At 44.1% G+C, this 23,513-nt stretch overlaps 1 protein-coding gene across 1 annotated transcript in view; it reads left to right on the plus strand.

Moving 5' to 3' along the window:
- ITGA9 (integrin subunit alpha 9) overlaps positions 1 to 23,513 on the plus strand; it is a 398,613-nt gene that overhangs the window by 90,312 nt on the left and 284,788 nt on the right. The window contains exon 15 of the mRNA XM_037847329.1: positions 1,516 to 1,676. Coding sequence (XP_037703257.1) covers positions 1,516 to 1,676 — 161 coding nt within the window. The remainder of the gene's footprint in view (positions 1 to 1,515; positions 1,677 to 23,513) is intronic.

The raw sequence follows: 23,513 nt of genomic DNA on the forward strand, positions 1-23,513 counted from the left end.
AGACTCACCCTTGCTGACCAGGAATCTGCCAGCCTCACAAGGCAAGGTCCCTGAGATGGCAGAGGCCCAGGAAAGTCATTAGATGCCTCAAAAATATGCCCTGGGCCATGGCACCATGTCTCTCCATGTCGTTTTCCTCCCTCCTTGTTCACAACTCCCTTGGTAGTTGATCACTTTGATGTTATTAAAAGCCAGAGCCAGCCTCCTGCCTGGGCTTCACATACTTAAATGTCAGCAGGCACAAGGCTGCTTTTTTGGTTGGTGCAAGGGCCCAGGCTTCTAATAGACTGATGTGGGGAGATGGGCTGGGGTAGCTCATCTGCTTTTCCATGGCTCAGCAAGCTCATTTGGGTGTTGTAGTGTGGAAGGTTCCTGTTCTGTCACTTTTAAAATGCCATATTCCCCTGAATCCACAAATCAGTTAAAAACTACAAGTTGTTATGGAGGGGCTGACCTCTGAAATGGGATTCCATGGCAGAGACGAGCAGTGAATAGGTCTATTAATGCTAAAGCTCTATTTCTGTATAAAACACATTGCTACGTATTTACCAACAGACTCTGAAATAATGGCGGTGAAACCTTTTGGGTTTATCCAAGGAACCAGTGCATTCTATATTGTTACCTTCTGTTTTTTCTTTCATTTCTTTTTCTTTCTCTCTTTTTTTTTATGGCCTAGGTTGTGTCTCAGGAGGCTCTACCAGCTGGCATCACACCTCAAGTGTAGGTGATGAGAGTTTTCTTTCAGGCGTGGACCTCCGTGCAGGCCCCACTGTGGTCATGCTTCTGTTGAAATGGATGGCACCACAAAATGTTCAATCACTACATTCCACTACCAGGGAAAAAATTCAACTTCAGCCTTTATCTGAGTTTCCCTGAGTGCAAGCTCCATGAGGGCAGGGGTTTTGGCCTATGTTGATGGCTGCTGTATTCTTGGGCCTACACCAGCACCTGGTACACAGTGGTGCTCAGTAAACCATGATGGTGCATGGTTGTAGAACATGATTCAGCATCTCCAAGCATCCCTGTCATGGCGATCACTCCCTTGGTATTGGGTGTCCATCATGTTGCTTTATAGGAATCAATATTACATGGAGCCTAGATAACCTCAGCAGCTTCTAGTAATATTCTATAGGTTCACCTGCTGTCTGCTTTTCAGAGCACTAGCCTGTGCTTGGTACAACTAATTGCAGGTGTGTGTATTGGTGGCTCAGTTGATAGCCTATGAGGTTTAATATCGAACCAGGGAGAGCCAGGAAGTATGACACGCAGAGAAGCCCCAGAAGGCAGGTGGCATCTTGTCTTTCTCTGGATTCCATGAGCATGCTGGCCACCAGCCTTCCTTCTGAGAAGGCCTTGACTTGGAGCAGCTGTCCTCCATGCAGTGAGGGTATGGTATTGTGTGAGATGTGGGTGTGGTCCTGGGAGTGGAAGACAAGCACCTCTAACGTGGGAGTTAGGGAGGCCTTGTTGCTGTGTCTGTCTTTGCTGACATCTTGACCTCTTGTTTATTGGCAGGCCTAAATTATGTTCTGACAGCTGATGTGGCCAAAAAGGAGAAGGGCCAGCTGCCCAGGGTCTACTTCATGCTGCTGGGAGAGACCGTGGGTCAGGTCACGGAGAAGCTGCAGCTGGTCCACCTGGAGGAGACGTGTCATCACTACGTGGCCCACGTGAAGGTCAGTTGTCTTTTCTAACTTACTGTCAAACATGGATCTCTGCAGATGTTCTTTGGAACCAGTGAGAACTTCTTTTATTGTGTACTACTTAACCTTTGACTTCCAAAATTTTATTTGACAAGAAGAATATCCTTTTCTTCTTCTTCTAAATTTGGAGTATGATAGCCCTTTTATTTATCTTACCGAGCAGGTCCCAGCCTCTCAGAGGGATTATAATGGGCCAGGAGGCCAGTGACGCCCTCTGGCCTTTTCTTGTTCTTTGGGAAGATTTTCATCCTGTCTCCTGTATGAGGCTCAGGAATCTTCTCAGAGCAGAGCCCCAGAAGCACATCCTCTGGGCCTGTGGTGACACTGGATCACACTGCATCTGATGCCTCCCAGTGGCCCACTACGCATTAGCTCATGGTCACAGTCAAGACATTTTAAAAGTGGGTGGACTAGATTTTTCTCGCTTGATTACGTTCTGTTTATTTTTGGTGTTCATTTTTTGGCCCTTTATCCCTCTCACTCTAAGTAAACTTCCAAATGTTTTTCTCCTCTTGAGAGTGTTTGTTAAATATACTTTGCTGCTAATTTGGGAGGCCGGGCTCTGATTAGCCATAGAATGGCCTCCGTGCAGGCAAGTGCTGTTGGGGTGGGAGTCCTGGCAGTGCCCGAGGCTGTAGGAATGTCCACCGATCCACGGGCAGAGCCGGAGACCACAAGAGGTGGAAGGGCCCCTGTGATCCAGGCCACATGTAGGTGGAACAAATGTGAGTTCTGGAGTCACCAAACCGAGGCGTGTGTCAGCTGGATGAGCCCGTTCGCCCCTCTGCTCTCAGTGTCTGCATCTCTAAAATGGACACAGCAATACCTACCTTGAATGGTGGTTGTAAGAATCAGCATTACATGATGAATATGCTTAAAGACTCTTGCACAGAGTCTGACATGTAGAAGCTGTTTTTAAGTTGCACAATACATAATTGCCAATATTTCAACATTTTTTATTCACAGAGATGGAAATTTCTTATAGTTCAACCTAATATTATTAGCAAACAGTTTGCTGGCTGATAGCAAAAGTAGTTCCCAGATTGGAGATGAAGTACTATTCTATTATTGCGTTGTTATTACCAGGGTAGAAGAATAACAGCTGCCTCTAGATGCTTCTGGGCTGTATATAGAGAAATGCTCCACACATCCACGGTGCTTGGTCTGGCCCTAAGCCTGGGAGTCCATGCCCCTGAGTTGATTTTCCATGGGGCTGGGCAGTCATTTGCCCAGGCAGGACACATGCTGGGGCCTGGCCAGACCAGCTGCCCTCAGGCCCCAGGTGAAGGCCATTTATAAAGTGGGTTGTGCTCCTGTTAAGCCGACCAGCCACCCATTCTCCAGGTTTTAGATTACATTGGCTCATGGGTGCCCCTGGCATGTGGGACTGCCCAGGACAGGCTCCCATCCCAGACACTCACAGGCCTTTCATGAAGTGCCTCTGCTTGGTCTTTCCACACTCACTGGGGACAGGGCATCTTTCCTTGGGCGTCCTCGTGCCATGCCTGTCCCGTGAATGCTTTCCTTCAGGACTCTTTGCAATTTCTGCTTTGGCTGGAAAGTTGCCCTTTGTTCTTGGCTACTAGGGATGCCGGCTGCGAGATAGGGCCACACAGATCCTGCGGGCCTCCGGCTAGGGGTGCGGCTTTTTCTGTGGTGGCCTCTGAGGTTTCACTGGGGCAGAGCAGGTCTGTCCAAGGGATCAGTCCTGCTGTTTCCCAATACGTAGGGCCATCAGATAAAATACAGCACTCCCATTTAAATCCAAATTTCAGTATTTTTTTAGTATAAGTATGTCCTAAATATTGCATAGGATATACTTATACTAAAAAAATTGTTTATCTGAAATTCAGATTTAACTGGGCATTCTTTATTTTATGTGCCGACTCGGCTGATATCCCTCCACCCCTCAAGCCTCACTTCTTCATTTGATCAAAACATGGCTAAGAAAGATTGAGATGGTGGGGAGAAGAATTTGGAGGCTCATGAGTGCAGATGGAGCACAGAACCTCTATGTGATTATTTCAGCTGTTTTAGGAAGAGCAGGAAAGTAGGCCTGCTTTAGTGAACTTGGACCTGCAGCGATTTGGCTATAGTTATTAATTGGCCATTTTCTTGTGCAAGGAGATGGAGGTGGTGGGACCCACCAGGGAAACATATACCTCTGAGGCCTTTTTTGATTTAAGAGGCAATGTCTCTGTCGAGCACTACTCACAATGGCTGATAATTTATGGCCAAGAGGAAATTTTTTTCCTACGTTATTGTCTAGGCCATTATCGGAGGACCCGAGTGAAGGAATGGCAGGGCACACCGGTGAGTGTGAACGCTGATGAGCTGCCTGCCTGCAGTGTGGCACAGCTGGTCGAGGAGGCACCCGGCATGGCCTGTGGCTTATCCAGTTGTGGGAAAATAGCTGTGGTGGCAGTGGCCTGTGTGGGGTGAGGCAGGCAGCAAGGTTGGTGGGGGTCGGGGGCCCTCTGTGAGCAGGGCCTGGGAGGTGTAGGTCAGGGCTGGGAAAGCACCACTCAGCCTCTCCTGCAGCTGGATCTTTCTAGCAGGGCCGGCACTGTGCTTTATAGACAAGTCAAGGAAGATAAATAAAAGCGTTCTGGCTTATCGCACACCATATGGCTAGCAGACGATGAGGCAAGCTGTAAGGGGCTGGGCATGTTTTGTTTAGGCTATCTTTAGGTATTTTTTTCTTCTTTTCTTTAAGCCCATTCCAATTTGGCTTTTTTTTTTTTTTTTTTTTTAATTTCCCCTTTCCCTAGAAGTTTTTATTCCATATATGGTGCTAAATATCTATATCGTAGAAGGCTTCTTGGCCAACACCTGCCTCCTAGGCTAAATATGTTGTACTATTTTTTGTTCCCAGCATCAGCCCTGGTGAGGTCTCAGGGAGGTACAGAGTTTTGTGATAAGCTAAATCTTTCTGGGGGTGCTGGCCACCTTCTCAGTTCTCAGTGCAGTCAGGGAGAACAGAGGCAGTTCCAGCTGCATGCTTGGCTCCTGACTTCCGAGTCCACATGCCCCAACTTACCTTTCTTCCTCCCCTAAACCAGCCCCATTTGGCGCATGGGCCCCCTTCTCTTAGGAATGTGGGCTGGGGTCCTCTAGTGGGCCCCCATGGTCAAAGGTGAAAGTCCAGATGCCTGCCCTTGGCCTCAGGGCTCTCAGGACTTGGCCTCAATTTACTGTTCTGGCCTTATTGTCAACCACCACATCACAGGTGCCCCACGATCTTGTCAGGCTGGAATCTTGCCTTTTCAACTGGAACGTGCCTCTCACACTTCCCTGCCTTAGTTTTTGTGCTCACACCAGGGTCTCTGGCGCTTCGGTCATCTGAGGCCTGGTCTGTTTTCTATACATGCACAACCACATACCACCTGTGTGATTTTTGCCATATTTTGTCATAATGATGCATCTCCTGCAATATTTGATTTCATATTTTTCTTTAAATCAACCAACATTATGCCTCAAATGAAATAATTTAAAACAGAGATTGTATACCCTGCCATAGGCAGAAAACCAATTGCTGCATGCTATAAACAGAGCGTTGAAATCACAATGTCATTGAATTATAGCTGGATTTCATTGTTTGCCAGAGTCTCAGAAGAGGCATCACACTCCCGCTGTGAGTTAAAAAGGGAAATAATTGAACTCGGGGGTAGTGTTAAAGATGTACTGGCACCACACTGGAACTTTCTCCCTGATGCAGTCCAAAGGACTGGGGAATAATTTTCCGAATATGTGAGTTGTGTTATAGAGCTGTGCCTATTGTACCATTGAAGATCCCTCTGTGAGCCTCATCTGGGAATCCCTAACCGTGCTCTGCTTTGCTTGCATGTGCTTCACTCCATCTTGCCTGCTGAAGGTGCTGGCCACTGTCCTAGGCTCTGGGGATGCCACCATCCATGTGGTCTATCTGCCTATTTAGAGATAATTACATGGTGCCCAATTTCTTCTTTGGAGATAACAGGCACAGTATAAATCCTTGTCGGATTGAATCTTGTTGCAGTGACTGGTCGGGTTGCCTGGAGTGCAGGGGCTGATCTGGGCTGGGGTCTGCTCACCTCTCTTGGACCTACTGATGGGAAGTGATGGTGTGAGATGATGGGAAAGAGAGTTTTGGGTGTTTGGCCTTCACCGAAGAATGAGTGTCCTATCATTACTCCGTTGTTTTCTGGTTTACATGTATTTACCTGGGGCATACCTGCTCCATGCTCTAATGCTGCCCAATATCTTGAGACAACAAACGCTTTGTGAGAACAGGTGCATGACGGGCAAACAAGCATCCTCTCCAGGAGCCAGGAAACCACGGTGACAGTTTTTATCTAACACAGGGACCAGGGATACACCAGGCAAAGCCAAGGCTGGTGTCACTTATGTCATTCCCTACTGCGAGGACTGGGGACACCCTCTAAGGGCCTTCAGAAAAACTTTGTTGAGCAGAACCACATGCCAGACACTGTCAAGAGAACCCAATAACCAGGATTAATGTAATAATAATAATAATAATCATAAAAGACTCCAGACAAGACCAGGGAATATAAAAGTGCCTTGGCTTCTCAGGGTAGCTACAGATACTTATGAACTTATTCATTTAATCCTTAATGGATTTTCAAGGGCGTTTGAATCTTCAGTTACTGTTGCCCCTTGGTAGCTCGGGAGGGCAGACCCTTGGGTAGGTTGTCTTGCTGGGACCAGGTCTTCTCAGTCCCAGGGCTTTGGGCTTTGCCCAGGTTTTAGTTCTTTTCCATTTCACATCCAACAAAATGCCTCAGGACAATAGCTTCAATCACACCATCTGCTGTGAGTTTGCAGAATATTTGGATCTATTGAATGCTCATGTTCAGAAGCATTGGAGGCTTTTTTTTTCTTTCTTGTTTAAGTTTGAGAAGCAGAATAGTTAATAAGGAGGGAAGATGAAGTTGGAGTAAATAAGAAATCTGTGTGAGGAGGAGGAGAAAGTAAGAGAGTGGAGCCTCTCCTTTTATCTGGAAAATAACAGGCTGACTATCTTCGTCGCTTTGATACATCAAAGAAGTAGCTGAAAAGAAGTTACAGGGTTTGGGGAAGAGGGATGCAGACCTTATATGTAGGTCTTATTAAAATTTCATTTATTTTTTTATTATTTGAATTGGCAGTCTATGAACATAGTTAAAAAATTTTAACTGTGCTAAAAAGTATACAAAGAAAGGAAGCCTCTCAACCACCCTGTTCCTTGCCCAAAAGCAAGCACTGTTCCAATTTCTGGTAAGAGCCTGTATCTTGTAAGAGTCCAAAGAAGCTGTGTGTGTGTGCCTCTTTTTGTTTTAGACAGCTGTGTGCACACTGTTGTGAAGCTTACTGTTTACTTTTAAAATGTCTAACAGTGGAATGGATAAACAGATTATGGTAAATCCGTATAACGAAACATGACTCAGCAAGAAAAAGGAATGAACTACTTACGTATGCAACAACATAGATGAAGCTAAATGAAAGAAGGAGGGCACAAAAGTCTACGTACTGTATGATTCCATTTATATGACATTCTGTAAAAGGCAAACTAAAGTGATAGAAAGCAGATCAGTGGTTTCCAGGGGCCAGGGTTGGGATGGGAGATTGACTGCAAAAAGGTTAATTCTAGGGAGATGAAAATATTCTAGATCATGATTGTGGTGGTGGTTATAGAACTTGTTAAAACTCATAAAAATGTACACTTAAAATTGGTGGTTGTAATTGTTATCTAAATTCTATCTCAGACAAGCTGATTTTTAAAACAATGTATATTAGAAACTGTTCTGTATTGAACATTTAGGGTTTCCTTGTCCTTTTTCCATGTCTGCACATTTTTCTGTTGAAAGGCTACTCTTGATTTATTTAAACTGTCCAGGGGATCTTCTAAATGTTTAGTTCCAACCTGACTTCATCTGGAGCTTGTAGAATTTTAATCTTAGTTGACTCTCTTTAGACGTGGTTCAGAGTCCCTTTTTAGAAGACTCTGAATGTGCTTGGGAAGGGGGTAGCCCCATTCAAGCAGAAGTAATTGAATATGAACAAAATGTCCCCCTCCAGCTATGTGCTGGTTGAGGGCTTGTTAGGATCATCAGGAAGGCAGCATGCAGGGGCTCTGGTGATCTCTGAGGTGGCCTGGGGCCCTGTGTTCTGCAGACGACAAGCTTCTCAGTTATTGGCAGTGATCAGGGGCTCCGAGCCATGGGGTGCCCAAGGAAAACAGATATCTCTCCATTGCAGCAGTTAGCTTTGTGCCTTCGGTGGGCTCTCTGGATCTGCAGGGAGCACAGATAACCTGGGTGTTTGTTAAAGGGGTGCTGGAAATGAGGGTGGGGAAGAGGAAGGGACAGGGTGAGTAGAACTGATTATGGGGGAAGCCGCCATCATCGAGTTCAGTTGTCGAGTGGGTCATACGAAAGGCTGTGGCCACACGGATGATATCAAGGAACAGGAGTCTGGGCTTTGGAGGCCACGCAGGACGTGAGCCCGCTGAGTGTGGTGACCACGGTCCCTCCTCTGGGAGGCCGCATTGTGCGTGGCTGGAGAGAGAAGCGGGGGAGGTGTGGTGCCTGCTCCACCTGGGAGCTCCTGTCCCCCGTGAGCTCCATTTGACCTGAATGTCTTGGGCCATTGATTTCTTTCCGGGGAGGAATGAAGGGTTCTTAGTTTTCTGGCATAGGAGGTGTTATGATTAGCAAAGGAAGGTACAGTAATTCTTCTCAAATCTTTTTTTTGTTGTTGAAACAAGGCCGATAAGTAAACATAGAGCAATGGCATTGGCATTCTCATGAGTTTATCATAGACTTATTTGTACTTAATCTGAGACGGTGGCTGTTGTTGTGGGTTAAGTGTTCATGCTCAGAGACTACTTTCTGTGTACAGTTGCTCATGTACACTGGGTTTGTCTGTGTTCTTTTGAAGTCCCACATGATAAGGTGTTATGTTATTGCTTTTGTCTCTAATATTAGTTGTGAGTATTTGAGATGTGATTATAAAGGATTATAAAGATTTTTCACCCTCCCACGGGGGTTTGGATTGGATGTGTTCTTGGTCATGGTCCACACTCTGGTAGGGATGGACCCATTGTAAATAAGATCTCTTCAGGATGTTTCTTCAGTTAAGGCATGGCCCAGCCGAATCAGGTTGAGCTTTAATCTGGATTACTGGATTCCTGTACAAGCAGAGTACAAATCAGACAGGGAGAGAAACCATGGGGGTGCAGCCAGAAGCTAGAAATCAAGAGAACCCGGAGGAGAACGGGGAAGACGTTGCTATGCTTATTGCCGTGCATCAGTAAACCCAAGGAACCCCAAAGATTGCCAGCCACTCAGAAGATACTGACCGTGAGAGGAAGCAAGCTTTCCACCCTCTGAAACCATGAGCCAGTAAATTCCTGTTGCTAAGCCAACCCATTGTGTGTGATTTGTTTTAGCAGAGGAAACTAAAAACACCGTCGCAAACCTAGGGCTTCCCTATTCATTAAGAGAATGTGGATTAACTTCTTAGGGCTGCCATAACAAATTACCACCAACTTGGTAGTTTAAAACAATAGAAATTGATTCTCTCACAGTTCTGGAGGCTTGAAGTCCAAATCAAGGTGTTGGCAGAGCCATGTTCCCTCTGAAAGCTCCAGGGGAAAATCCTTCCTTGCTTCTTCCACTTTTAGTGGCTCCTGGCAATCCTTGGTGCTCCTTGGCTCGTGGCTGCATAGCGCTAGCCTCTGCCTCCACCTTCAAATGGCTTTCTTCCCTCTGTGTCCTCTCCGCTTCTTTTAAGGACGCCAGTCATTGGTTCAGGGCTCACCTTAATCCAGTATGATCTCTTATCACTCCTTAACTAATTACATCAGTGAAGACCCTATTTCCAAATGTGGTCGCATTCTGAGGTCCTAGGTGGGCATGGGTTTTTGGGGGACACTATCCAAACCACTAGAGGGTGGTTCCCTTCGAAGTCACCACCTTGCAGCAATTACTGTTTGGGGATTGTTTCCAGGGTTTAGGAACATCTTCAGTTATGGTAAATTTTTATTCCTTATGAGTGGATTTAAATTTTGGAAGCAGTCAGATTTCTCTTATGATCCTTTCTGGATTACTGGATTCCTTTACAAGCAGAGTACAAGTCAGGCAGGGAGAGAAACCATGGGGGTGCAGCTAATTCTGGTGGCTAATAAGGGGTTTGGAATAAAAGGGAAATGTGGTAATATAGAAATTAGTAGCAAAGAATTTAGTAACTACACTCTCTTTGCAAGTAATTGTAAGGGAAGACTTCCCACAATATTCAGAGTACAAATAATGGAAGCAGCTAACATAAATAGATCACTTACTATGGGCCAGTCAATATTAGGTGCCGTTTTCTCCTTGCGTTAACCTGGGAGGTGGTTGCCATTGTTATCCTCAGTGAACAGTTTATAGGCTAAGGCATGGAGCAGTTAAGGAACTTGCTCAGTACTTGACAGCTGAGGAGTGGCAGAGGTACTACTTGCAGCAGTGGGTCTGGCTCTCAAGACTGGGCTCTCCGCCATTCTGCTGCAGTGCCTCTCGCAAGTAGAAGCCAGAGTTAACCGAATGCTTTTTGGATGCCAGGCAGTCTTCTAAGGGCTTTATACAGGTAACTTGTCCAACTTTGCAAAATTAGTCACAGGCTTTATGTCTCTCGACAATGGAGACCTGGGAGCATCTCTGGAATGAACATGAGGCCTCCAGGGTGGTGGCTTTTGATGGTTACGTTTTACAGCAGTGGTGTGCTGGTGATGCTTAATAACCGGCTCTGGGGGAGGTCTGATATGTGGCATCTGCCCATTTCTGTGGTATAAATACTCCCACCTGGGCATCTCATAATACTGACATTACATTACTGAACATGGAAGTGGGAAGAGATGTGTAGTAGCACACCATTCATTGTATGGTATTTTTACCATACGTTAGAGAATATAATTGATCTAAATAACCTCAAGAGCACAGACGATAAAATGTAGACAATTAATTAGGAAGTCATGAGTTTGAATATTTATTATATTTAATTTGAATATTTATTATATTTAAATAATATAACTAATTATTTAAAATAATTAGTGTATTTTGTTTAATTGTAATTTTATGCTGTTGATTGTTTAATCATGGCTTGTAAACACTTTGAAAATTTAACAGTTGTCTCTTATGAGCCAGCATTTGTTAATAAGTTGGTCAAGTCACTCAAGTCATGCCTTATACACAGGAGTTTGAGTATCAGACTCTTTTTCCCTTTTTGTTTTCTTTGGCTTTTTAAATTGCGGAATAATAGGAAAGTAAATGGATGGGATCAGATTAACCATCGGACCACAGCCTTTATGTTTGTGCATTTGGTTCAGAGGCACTCTGCATTCTGACTGAATTTATTTGATGATTTAATAGTTTCCACTTAAAATTATGGAAAGAGGTTTTATGAAAATTTGTCCATATCTCATTCTTCACCCCTCACCCATGTATATACATTAAGAATTTGTTCAGAAACCCTCCACGTATTAAAGAGTAATGAAGAGCTGCTTGTCATGTCTTGGAGAGAAAAGGGGACTGGTGAAGGGGGGATATACTTTCCATGGGACTGCTTAAACTCTGGAAATTCACTTAACTATCTAGACTGAATTTGCCCTGGTCCTGATTAGTGTGGGAAGGACTGGCTGTTCCGTTGAGTCATTCTTCAGTCCTTTGGTTTTCTTTGTTGGTGACTTGATCAAGTAGAACCTAAGAGCTGGTCCTGCCCTTTTCAATTTTATTTTATTTTTGTTTACCAATTGCTTTAATCAGAAACAGCATATCCAGGTGGTCCCAAATTGTATTATTATTCTTTTCTTTGTCTTCTCCACTCCTTCCCAGGGCCTCCATTCCTAATGTCATTTGGAGAGTCCTTTGGCCTAATAAGTGGGCCCTACATTGTTCAGGGAGCAGCAGGCCTTGGAATCATCCTTTGGTAGTAGCTGGTCCCTCGGTCCACTCCTGATGGTTACCCCTCCACATCTCTGCACCTCCTGGTTACACAGACCCCAGGTTTGGAAGAGGCCCTTGCTGTCTCTCTCACGCAAGGCATTTGTACCTGAGCCACATCCAGCTGCATGTGGAGGGGCTCAAGAGGGCCTCTGAATGAGGGCGGGTGAGCTGGGTGAACTCAGCCACCATCTTCCCCGCAATGGCAGGGGGCACTGGGGCCAGCTCCCTGGGCTGTCTCCACGCTGACTGCAGGAAGGTGGAGTGGCTTTCAAGTCAGGACTGGTCATGAAAGTTATGTATTTGGGTGCAAATTGCAAGAAGGGGAAGTGGAGAGGGAAGACACCCCCCCCCCCGCCATGCTATACACCACATTAAAACTACAGAAAATTGGTTAGAGGGTGGCAGAGAGGGGTTGGCCCAGGTAAGACTCCGAGCCAGCTAAGGTTTCCTGAAAATCCACTGTGCCTCAGCTGCCCCTTCCTTGTTTCATCCATTGTCCCCAAACCCCTACTACAAGTCATTAAGTCCATTTCAGATGATCCATCGTATAGAAAGGAGGTCCAGCCCCCAGAAGCCTTATTGCATGAGATGAAAGGGTCAACGTATTTAGTGGTTATACCTCTCTGGAGATTTTATTTCTGCCTACTTTATTAAAGAAAAAACATTATTCTTGTCAACATTAAGATCACATTCTCTTTTCTTCTCAGTTCGGGAGGGGTATATTTTAGGACCTTTAAGGAGAAAGGCATTTTCTCTGTAAGCATTTGTATGGCCATGGTTACAGGTAAAACATTATGAAAATAATGGACTAAAATGAATTTGGACTTGAGGAAACTTTTAACAAATAGATTTCTCTTTCTTTTTATAATGAGAAAGATATACATATATATCTTTTTATAATAGAATACTTTTATTTTGAAGCTTGTAAAAGATTCAACTTTGTAAAAAAGTTGCAAGAATAGTACAAAGAAATCCCATATAGCCTTTGTCCAGCTTCCTCAAGCATAAGCATTTTAAACACATTTGCTTTGTCTTTCTCAGTCTATCCCCCCCGTTTTTTTGACTTAGAGAGTAAGTTGCAGACACCTATTCCTTTACCCCTAAATATATCAGTGTGTATTTCCTAAGAACAAAGACATTCCTTTACATAACCATAGCACAGTTATTAAAATCAGGAAATTAAATGGACTAATCTACAGACCTTATTCAAATTTCACCAGTTGTCCTAATAATGTCCTTCATAGCAAAAGAAATTCCCAGATCATGTGTTGCATTCAGTTATCGTGTCTCTTTAGTGTCCTTTAGTCTGGAACATTTGCTCAACCTTTGTCTTTCATGACCTTGACATTTTTAAAGACTACAGGCCAATTATTTTCTTGAATGTCCCTCAGTTTGGGTTTTTCTGTTCCTCATGATTAGATTCAGGATATACATTTTCTGCAGGAATTTCACAGAATCACTGTTGTATCCTATGTACTTAAAAACATTTATTCCAACATCACTGAAGGTTATATATATACATACATATATAAACTCCTACTTCAACATAGTTTTCCAAATTCAGTTGTAATCTCCAAAAGGGGTCTCTAAGAAGTTGAAGGGAGTGATTTTAATAGTGGGATAACTTGCTTCATCACCTCTCTCTGTTCCCTAAGTCAAAAGCAAAGTTCCAGCTCAGGGAAGGTCATAAACTGGATCGTTAGTTGGGCTTCGAATACCACGGTGTCTGCAAGGAGTTTCCCAGTTCTCACTGCAATCTGAGAGTATAACATAATACCCATGGCGTTCACAGAAGTATCTGTTAGGAATTCCTTCAGCTGCCTGGCTACAAAAGCTTAAGCATGTAAAGATTAGTTTTTCTTGCATCATGAGGTTTCTAGAGGAAGAGAAGTTGCTGGTGTTGGTTCAAGGCTCAAGAATGAGATTCTCTTGACCTTTCATTTACTCAGGAGGTGTATATTGAGTGCCTACTATATCCTCAGGCCCCATCCATGAACAGAGACAGATCCTTGCCCTCTCAGAGCTTACATTCCCGTGGTGGGAGATCATCAACAGAGATAATGAAGAAGGAAATTAAAGTGATGAGTGTTGTAGGAAAAAGAAGAAAAATAGAGCAAGGTGGAGCAGGTTGAGATGCAGGTTCTGGAATTGAGGTGATCAGGGTGTCCTCATTGAGACGGAGAGTTTTGAGCAAAGACTTGAAGGAGGTGAGGGTGTGAGCAAAGCAGATCCCTGGGGGAAGAGTGTTCAGACAGGGCCCTGAAGTATTTGGGGTATTTGAAGAGGAGCAGGGAGGCCAGCGTGGCTGGAACAGAGTGAGGAGAGAGTGGGAGGAGAAGAGGGTGGGGCGAATCACCTCAGGCCTCTCTGGCCATGGGCAGGGCTTTGGCTTTTAGTCTTAGGGAGAGGGGAGTTATGTGAGGGTTCTGAGCAGGGCAGTCACCCCTCTGGTGATTCTGTGTTGAAATGGAACATAGAAGCAGGACAGAATTCTGGACACGGTTAGGAGACTATTAGAGTGATCCAGGGAAAAGAGATTGGTGGCTCCACGTGGGGTGATAGCAGTAGAGATGGTGAAAAGTGGCCAAATTCTGCACACACTTTAAAGGTGGATCCAGCAGGGTTCTCTGTAGGATCCATTGTTAGGTATGAGGGGGGAGAGAGATGTCAAAGTTGACTCTTCAGGTTTTCAGCATGAGCAACTGGATGGATGGAGTCGCCATTGTTGTTGTCTACAACTGAAATGGGGAATCTGCAGGTGGAGGAGGTTTTAAGGGGAAGACCAGGCATTTGTTTTTAGACATTGAATTCAAGAGGCCTATTAGACATTGTAGTGGGGTTGTGTATATATGAGTCTGCAGCTTGAGTGGTGTTCTGGGCTGGAGGTATAAATTTGGGAGTCATCAGCAGATAAATTAGATTTATAGCCATTAGATATGATGAGATCACAAAGGGAGTAAAGGAGATCGAGAAGTGAAAGGGATCAAAGAGTGAGCTTTGGGGCACTCCAACAATGGAAGGCACCTTTTCCTCATGTTCCCAAGGTGGCTGCTGAATTCCATCCATTGTGTCTGTTTTCCATGCAGGAAGAAGTGGAAAGGGCAAAAGGGCTCCTGCCATCTGATTAATTATCTCCTTAAAGAGCTTTCCAGAAGTCTCACCCAGTGACTTCCCACTTACAGCTCATTGACCACCCATATCTTAAGGGAAGTTGGGACATGTAAGAGTTTTAGCTGGATATCTTTCCCACCCTCCTAATGTAGAGCAGTACTGTCCAATAGAACTTTCTGTGATGATGGAAATGTTCTACATCCACACTGGCCAACATGGTGGCCACTAACCACACATGAGTGTTGAACACTTATAATATAGTTAGTGCCACTAAGGAATTGAATTTTTACTTTAATTTATGTTAATTTAAATGTAAATTTAAATAGCCACATGTGCACAGGTGCATAGTGCGTCTTCTTCAGAAGATGGAGGGATGGACACTGGGTAGGCAACTTGCAGCTTCTATCACAATAGAATACCATGTCTTCACAGGGCATTGTTCTCAAAAATCAAGCTTTACAAGCCAAATTTAAACATTAATTGGATTGAGGTCAAATTGACCATTTCACTTTGCATTTAGATACACCACCATAAGCTGATTGAAATCCAAGTTTCAAGAGTACCAAGGTACATAGTGTCTCTTCCTGAGGTTCTTTTGGAGCATTCCCACACAAGTCTCTATATCCACATTCATTGAGTCTACAAGCTACATATAGTGGGGGGAAAACAGTATGAGAACAGAGAAAGTGATTATGTACTTGAGTAGATGATTCAAAGAATGTCACAATTTCACATCTGATGTTTTCTCTTTTCTTCTCAGTGGCATAAAACTGTATAAAAGATGGCAATGTCTGGTATGGAGGTGGAATTATTGGGTTAAAGGGGAGGACATTTTAAGGTTTGAGACATATTAGGGAATTGTCTTTTAGTATACAAAGTCCTTCCCTTCTGACTCTCTTGCTTGTCAGGGTAGAGAGATTCCTTTTGCCACTCAGCATCTATGAAGCACATGAATTGAAGCACTTTTCACATTTAGAATGGGCTGGGGTAGACCTGGCTGAACCAGGTCTGTCTGGGGTTCCCCCTGTGATCTTAGGCCAGCTGCTTCTCCTATATTGCTGAACTTCAGTTTCCTCAGCTGAAAAAGGAAATAATACTGACTTCGAAGTATGGGTTCAGTAAACATTAGGCCTTTTCTCCCTCACCTCTATCCCTCAAATGTTTTATCCTACCTAACTGTCTCAGTGTTTGAAATACATTAATAACTCATTTTATAGGTGTTTGGGGGGGGATTTTCCTTTTTCTTTCTTGCTTGCTTTTAATCATTAGAAGTAGTTAGTGAAACTCGGCAGGTGAACTCACTGCCCTCCCCACTACATGGGACCTGACTCCCAGGGGTGTAAATCTCCCTGGCAATGCAGGATATGACTCTCGGGGATGAATCTGGACCTGGCATCATGGGATTGAGAACATCTTCTTGACCAAAAGGGGGAAGTAAAATAAAATAAAATAAGGTTTTAGTGACTGAGAGATTTCAAATGGAGTTGAGAGGTCACTCTGGTGGACATTCTTATGCACTATATAGATATCCCTTTTTAGGTTTTAGTGTATTGGAATAGCTAGAAGTAAATACCGGAAACTGTCAAACTGCAACCCAGTAGCCTTGATTCTTGAAGATGATTGTGTAACTATGTAGGTTACACAGTGTGTGTGATTGTGAACACCTTGTGGATCACACTCCCTTTATCCAGTGTATGGATGGATGAGTAGAAAAATGGGAACAAAAACTAAATGAAAAATAGGGCGGGATGGGAGGGGATGATTTGGGTGTTCCTTTTTTCTTTTCTGTTTTATTCTTATTTTTATTTTTTCTGGTTTAAGGAAAATGTTAAAAAATAGAGTGGGGTGATGAGCACAACCGTATGACGGTACTGTGAACACTTGATTGTACACCGTGGATGATTATATGGTATGTGAATATATCTCAATAGAACTGAATTTAAAAAAAAAAGAAGCAGCAGTTGGTGAAAAGAGAATAGAAAGTGTAGAGTAAATAAGAAATATATGTGGGAATAGAAGAGGACAAATGGTAATGCAGCTCTCTCGGATGACATCTTCCTTCTCCACCAGAATAGAGCAAGCCAGAGCCTCTTGGTTGTCTTCAAAGCCAGTTTACAAGGACTTCTCAAACCTGAATGTGCACACGAATCCCCTGGAGACCTTGTTAAAATGCAAGTCTGGAGTGGGTCCAAGAGTCTGCATTTCTAGTAAGCTCTCTGGTAAGGCTGATGCTAATGGTTCATGGACCACACTCTGTGAAGCAAAGAAATAGAAGGAATTGGTACCAAAAATTCCAGGTGAAGAATTGAGGATCAAAAGCCATCAGCTCACAGCTGACCCAGGCATTGAAAGTGAGTGGGCCTTGGAGGAGCAGAGACTGTGAAAGAGGCTGTTGTCATGACCTTGAACCATATTTCTAGTCAGTAAAGCTCTGCTTCGTTGTGACCTTGCCTGGCTCTCTCAGAGGCTCACTGAGATGCTTGTTAACAGGAGTGCAGTGGGATGGGGCAGGTGCTGGGACTGTAAGTTCTTCTGAGTTCACTGCCTGTTACTTGAAGGCTGTTATCAGCAGTCAGCTTACTGAGTGCTTCTTCTTCAGCAGTTCCCTTTAACTTCACTTGAGTGTTTGGGCACAGTCATGTCAAAAATCAATTTTCCTTCCCTAAAGACTAGGAGCCTCTTTAAGTATAAGCTCTTATTAAGCAGAAAAATTTTAAGTGGTTTTCCTTCTCCTTTTCTTGGGTCTGCTCCCAGAGAGCAAGTAGGGCACCATTTTCTCATCACCCCACTCTCGAGTCCTTCCTGCATTTGTGAGAAAATGGTGCTCACGTTTTCTTCCCTGGCAGCTTACAGTGGGGTACCAGCCTCCACGTGACCCCCATTTTCAAGGACAGGGAATTTGACAACTGTAGTGAATGTGCTCCGGGTGGCAGAAAGCCAGGGAAGCCCACACATTGAGGACAAGTGCCCTTTCCAAGCAACTGACCACAGGTAGCTTTTGGAGACTTTTCGCAAGACAAATCGAGCCCTATGCCATTAGAGTTGGAATAATGGTGGATTCAAGGAACATGTATCCATAGGCATTCCAGGAGATCCATGTGAAGAGAGTGACAGAAAGTTCCTTCTTTTTCTAAATGCATTAGGGCTGTGCACATAAAAAAAAGAGATTAGTAGCAATATCAATAGCTATCATTTATTGAGCATTTACTATGTACTAAGTGTTTGAATATTTTTTCATTTAATACTTATGAGAAATCAAAATTATATATAATTATATAATTATTTATATAACTATACTACTTATAGATTGTATAATGATTTTATTAATAGTGTAGATATAATAAATGTTTATGCTAATTATATGATTATATTAATAATTTGTATTTTATGTGATTTAATACACTAATTATATAATGTATTCATAACATTAATATTTATAGATATACATGTATAAAATCCTCATTAGAGTTAAGGCATCTTAGATTTAATGCATTAAAGAATTTCCTCAAGAATGTACAGCTGGTTAGCAGCAAAGTTTTGCTTTCAAACTTCATCTAGCAGTGTTGTCTAAATGATTTAACCTTACCGTGATGGTCCTCCAAGAAGGATGGCTGCTGTAATTATTATTTGTCCGTCAATCTGAGGAAGAGAAAACCAAGGTTCTGGAGGGCCTGTTTTGGGTGAATCAGTCCTTGGCTTCCCGTCTTAGTTGGAGAATGGGAACGCACAGTGGTTCCTGCACATTGTGTCCAGTTTGATGTGCTCCGTTGCTGGTGAAATGCTCAGCCTGGGTGGGGGAGCCTGGAGCAGGGGAGAGTCCAGGGGGAATCGAGGTCTATTTCCTTCTGTTTGATCTTGATGAGCAGGCCCACTTCTTCCCAGCCTTTCTTTGGCCTAGGCAGTTTGAAAAATATAGGTCATTTAATCCTCTTTTGGGGAACACAAAGTCTGATCATGTGTTCACCCCTCTAGTATGTGTTTTAAGTGCTGTTGGGTGCCAGGCTCTGTGTGGGGCGCAGGGAAAACAAAGATGAAAAGAAGACTGGCCTTGCCCTGGAGAAACTCAAGATTATTTCACGCTGGCATTTTAGGGCTCTGTTTCCCTTGAGGGGTTTTCAGATTTGCTCCTCCCTCCCCATGCTTTTCTATTTTCAGTTCATTTCTCCCTGCACTACTGACAGTGGCCATATGTCCAGGCACGACTGCGACAGACCTGGTTTATGCCTGTTGTCCCAGCGCAATTATTAGTAGTGCCCTTTTCACTCTCAAAGGGTTCCAGTTTGAGTGGTAAATGAGGTCAGCCACCATAGTTATTGAGTGCCCAATTGTGTGCCAGGCACTGTGCTAAGCCCTGGGGAGATAGAACCAGTAAGACACAGCTGCCGCCACGAAGAAACTCTTCATCTGCTGTGGAATATGTCCTGAATGCCAGGGCTTGGCCCCACGCCTTCCAATGCCTTGATTTTGCTCTTGCTGCTTCCTCTACCTGTTCAAAACTTGTCACTCTAGACTCAGCAGTGAGGGGCCTTTCCCCGGATGACTGCCCTCCACCCTGATTCCTCTCCTTCCCACCCTCTTGCCTCCATTCCCCAGGTTGGCCTTCAGGCCCCATGCTCCCTCAGGACCTTTGCACCTTCTGGCTGTATCTCTGTTACATGCTCTTTTTTTTTTTTTTTTAGTTATTTTGTGTGTTAATAGTTTCATGAGGCTGCTGTAGCAAAATACCACAAACTGGTGGCTTGAAACAACAGAACCTTATTGTCTCATAGTTTCAGAGACTGGAAGTCTGAATTTAAGGTGTCAGCAGGGCCGTGCACTTTCTGAAGACTCTAGTTGAGGACCCTTCCTTGCCTCTTCCTAGCTGCTGGCGGTTTCTGGTAATCCCTGGTTTATGGCAGTGTCACCTCAGTCTCTGCCTCCGTCTTCCCTCTGGGTTTCCATGTTCACGTGGCGTTCTCCTCTTCTTACAAGGGCTCCAGTCATGCTGGAGTAGGCCCCCCCCCTACTCCCGTATGACCTTATCTTAACTAATTCCATCTGCAGCCACCCTGTTTCCAAATAAGGCCACATTGTGAGGTACTGGGCCTTAGGACTTCAACATGCTTTTTGGGGGGACTCAATTCAACCCATGACACTTGAATACTTAGATTTGGTTTTATTTCCTCTATTAGAATATAGGCTCCTTGAGGGCAGGGAGCTTATGACATTTGGCGCTGTTATCCTGGGCCATGCCTGGCGTGGAACAGGACCCCCAAAATGCTTGTCAAATGATCGAGAATGGTCCAGTGATGCTTCTTCTAACTATCTACATCAAAGAATGAGTAAAGAGTTAATGGAATTAACTTGATTTTTTTTTCCTGTTGCAATAAATCAAACTTTTCTGAACCTAGAAAGAATTTAATAAGTGAGACTGAATGAACACACATGCACACACATTTACAATATAACCATGTTGGGGTTATGTATAAAAATATGAGTGGATTTCTGGATGATCTCTCATTAGGTATAAATATAATACATGGAAAAGGGCTGCGGCCAGATTTATCCCTTATGGTTGGTATGAGCTTATAATGAGATATTGCTTATAATGTGCTAATATCTCAGCATACTGGAAAATATGCAAAACCATATGTAAGAGACTTCTGTGAATTTGCTGAGCTGGAGATTTCAAGCAGGTGTCCCTTTAGCCTCTTGTTAGTCCTTGGTGATTTTGTTTTTTTATTTGTTTAATAACAAAATAAAGGCTCACCAGATGGTGATTGTGGACCTGTGCACAACACTGTCACGGGTGCCTCCTCAGCTTACTTCACCTGCTTCAGAGGGAATGCAGGAACAATTTCAGGATATGGTTCAAGGTTGTTTCTTTAGAAGAACACCCTAAACAATCCCCTTGCTTGGAAACTCAGCTCTGTGGCTCACTGGGAGGCAGCTGGCCTGGGGACAAGGAGACCCTTGATTTGCAGTGAGGGGAAGACCATGCTGAAGATACATGCAGTTACGCCTCTTCTACCTGGGACAGGAGGTGTCCCCGCAAGGGAATCTCTAGAGCAGTGCTGTCTCGTAGAAATGGAATCCAAGCATATGCAATTGTAAAATGTCTAGTAGCCATATTGAAAATGTAAGAAATAGGTAAAATTAATTTTAATAATATGTATTAACCCAATATATCCAAAATATCATTTCAATGTGTAATCAGTATAAAAATTATTAATGAGACATTTACATTCTCTTTTGCTCAGGTCTTTGAAATTGGTGTGTATTTTGGCCACATTTTACGTGTTTATTAGGCCCTGGTGGGTAGTGGCTACCATGTTGGACAGTGCAGGGCTGGAGTAAAACCTCCTAACCGTGTTAGGGGACCTTGCGATTGCTGCAAGGGCCCTGAGTGTGAATTCATACGTGCATATGCAGTTTCTTAATCAACTAATTGTAAAAGTACCATGTCTATCACATGTGGTTCTGAGAAATATTTTGATATTTATAGAGGTTGCCTTCATAATTAGAAAGGTTAGGTAGCATGGCTCTGAATTTCCTAAACTGGGGTTCCGGGAGCCCACATGTCCATGAAGGTGGTGATAAGAGTCTGGCAAAAGTCTTTTCGGTATTTCAGAAAGCCTTAGGGGAGTCACAGTGATTATAATCAAGCTGATGAAGATGTCAGCACCAGTGCTTTCAGTGAGTACAGCTTGCTGGTGACCCTGTTTCGTTCAAACTTCCTGCTTGGCTTCTGATGGCATCGTAGGGATTGCTGAGGTCATGCCTGCAGGGTGGTGGTGCTGAGCGAGTGAGTGAAGAAGTCCTTGGGCTAGAGCAGCCCACGTTTCCTAGTGTCTGTGCTCCTTTCCTGTGGGCTGAACTACAAACCTCCCGGGGTCTCTTTTGTCAGCCCTGTTAACACTCGCAGGCTCTGGGGGGAAAGGGTGGATGAAGCAGGCGAGCACTGTCTGGATTACTGCTTCCTGTGCTTAAGTCAGGGCGGAAGCACTTCCTGTGTGCCACAAATAATGCTTTCCCCCCTATGGAATGCCTAGGAAAGGCAACATTGGCCCTTCCTGGGCTTGTCTGCCTACGGTTTTTCTCCTGGTGGGGTCCCTCCGATTGTCAGAGCAGAGAGCTGGGGATGGGGCGTTGGGAGTCACTACAGGTGTCCCTTAGCGCTGGCAGTCAGCCAGCCAGTTGGGAGGACTCTGCCGTGTCTGGTGGCCTGTCCGGCGTGGGAAGTCTCCCTTGTGCTGAACTGGAACCCACCTCCGTGTGTCACACCCTTAGCTCCTAGCCCTGCCCCTGAGCAACCACAGGCATCTGTCTGTCTGCCCCCCACCCCCACTTCCTGTTTCCTCCAGGCTTGGAGGCCTCAGTTCCTTGGTCTCCAGTTTGTTATTCCATTAGTGAGTTATCCACACTCCTTGTTTTTATTCCTTTCTTCCTCTGTAGCTGACCTTTAAGCCATTTTTTTCCTCACCTCCCCCTGAGAAAGGTCAGGGAAAATAGAGAAGAAATTCAAACCAGCCAGTTGTGTTCCTTATCAGCAACAGTGGTGGGGAAGATGCCTGCAACAGGAGGTTAAATGAATGTTTTAATTCTTTCCTGTTATGCCAGTTCCCTCAAGTTGGTTGTTGTAATCCTATCACTTGGAACCACAGCTGGTGGGATTCTTCCCAGCTATGTATTGGTCTGCATTAAACAGTGACACTTCTCCACGGGGCTCTCCTGAATCTGGCATTTGTTGCTCTTGATATCCACTAATTTCCAGGGCTTGAGATCCTTCTTTCCATCAGCTTTGTTAAAGAAATGTTAGCATATAGAAGATTGGTATCCTTACCTGATCAATTCATGAGCCAAAGAGTTCCACAAACTCAAGTTACTACCAAGATAGTGCTGGCAAGAAATGTACATAGATTCAAAGATGTTTGTGATAATTTTATTAATGACAAAGCCATAAAGCGCTCCTAGAAGACTGTAAGACGCTTGGCATCAGGGACTGTCTCATTTCTTTCCATATCCCCAGCACCAAGCAGAGAGCTGACATTGACTAATTGCCCAATAAGTGTTCATTGAATGTTAGAAGAAGCTGGATTAAGTCCAGGATGAACACATGCCTGAGATGTTCTACTAGAAGTTTGTCATATTAGCTTTTACACTTAGGTCAGTGATCTGTTTTGAATTAATTTTTGCGTATTGTCCAAGATATTCCAAAACAGCTGTGAATAAAAATATTCAATTTGGTTGTCATCATAAGTAGACTAATACCTGTCGGATGATGTGCTCTGATAGCATGGAACACATGGTTATGTTTTAAGGTCTGCTTCTGACTGGGCAGCCAGCAACTGCCCCCTCCCACACCCTCAACTTGGGATTCTCCTAACTAAATCATGGTGGGCTGAAGCAGTGCATGTTTAATTAGACCCCTAGGGGATTGTGATATAGGTGGTTTGCTCAACTCACCTTTTGTTTAACTCTGAGCTACAGGGTGTGGGGGGCAGAAAATTCACCAGCATATTCCTACTCATCCCTGGTTGTTGAATATTTACATTTTTCCCCCCTCATTTCCCCTCTAACTGTCATGCTCCAGTCCACCTCTTTGGGCACCTGATCATCAAGTGGAGGATGACCTCCTAGATCTGGCATTGCTGGGTCAATGTTATGGCCATTTATGTTCTCCCGATGGTAGCACTGGTCATCAGTGCTCATCTCTAACTCTATTCACAGCTGAAAGTCCTTCCTTGAAAGCAGCAGACCC

The sequence above is a fragment of the Choloepus didactylus genome, chromosome 1 (assembly GCF_015220235.1).
Source record: "Choloepus didactylus isolate mChoDid1 chromosome 1, mChoDid1.pri, whole genome shotgun sequence".
NCBI classification, from domain to species: domain Eukaryota; kingdom Metazoa; phylum Chordata; class Mammalia; order Pilosa; family Megalonychidae; genus Choloepus; species Choloepus didactylus.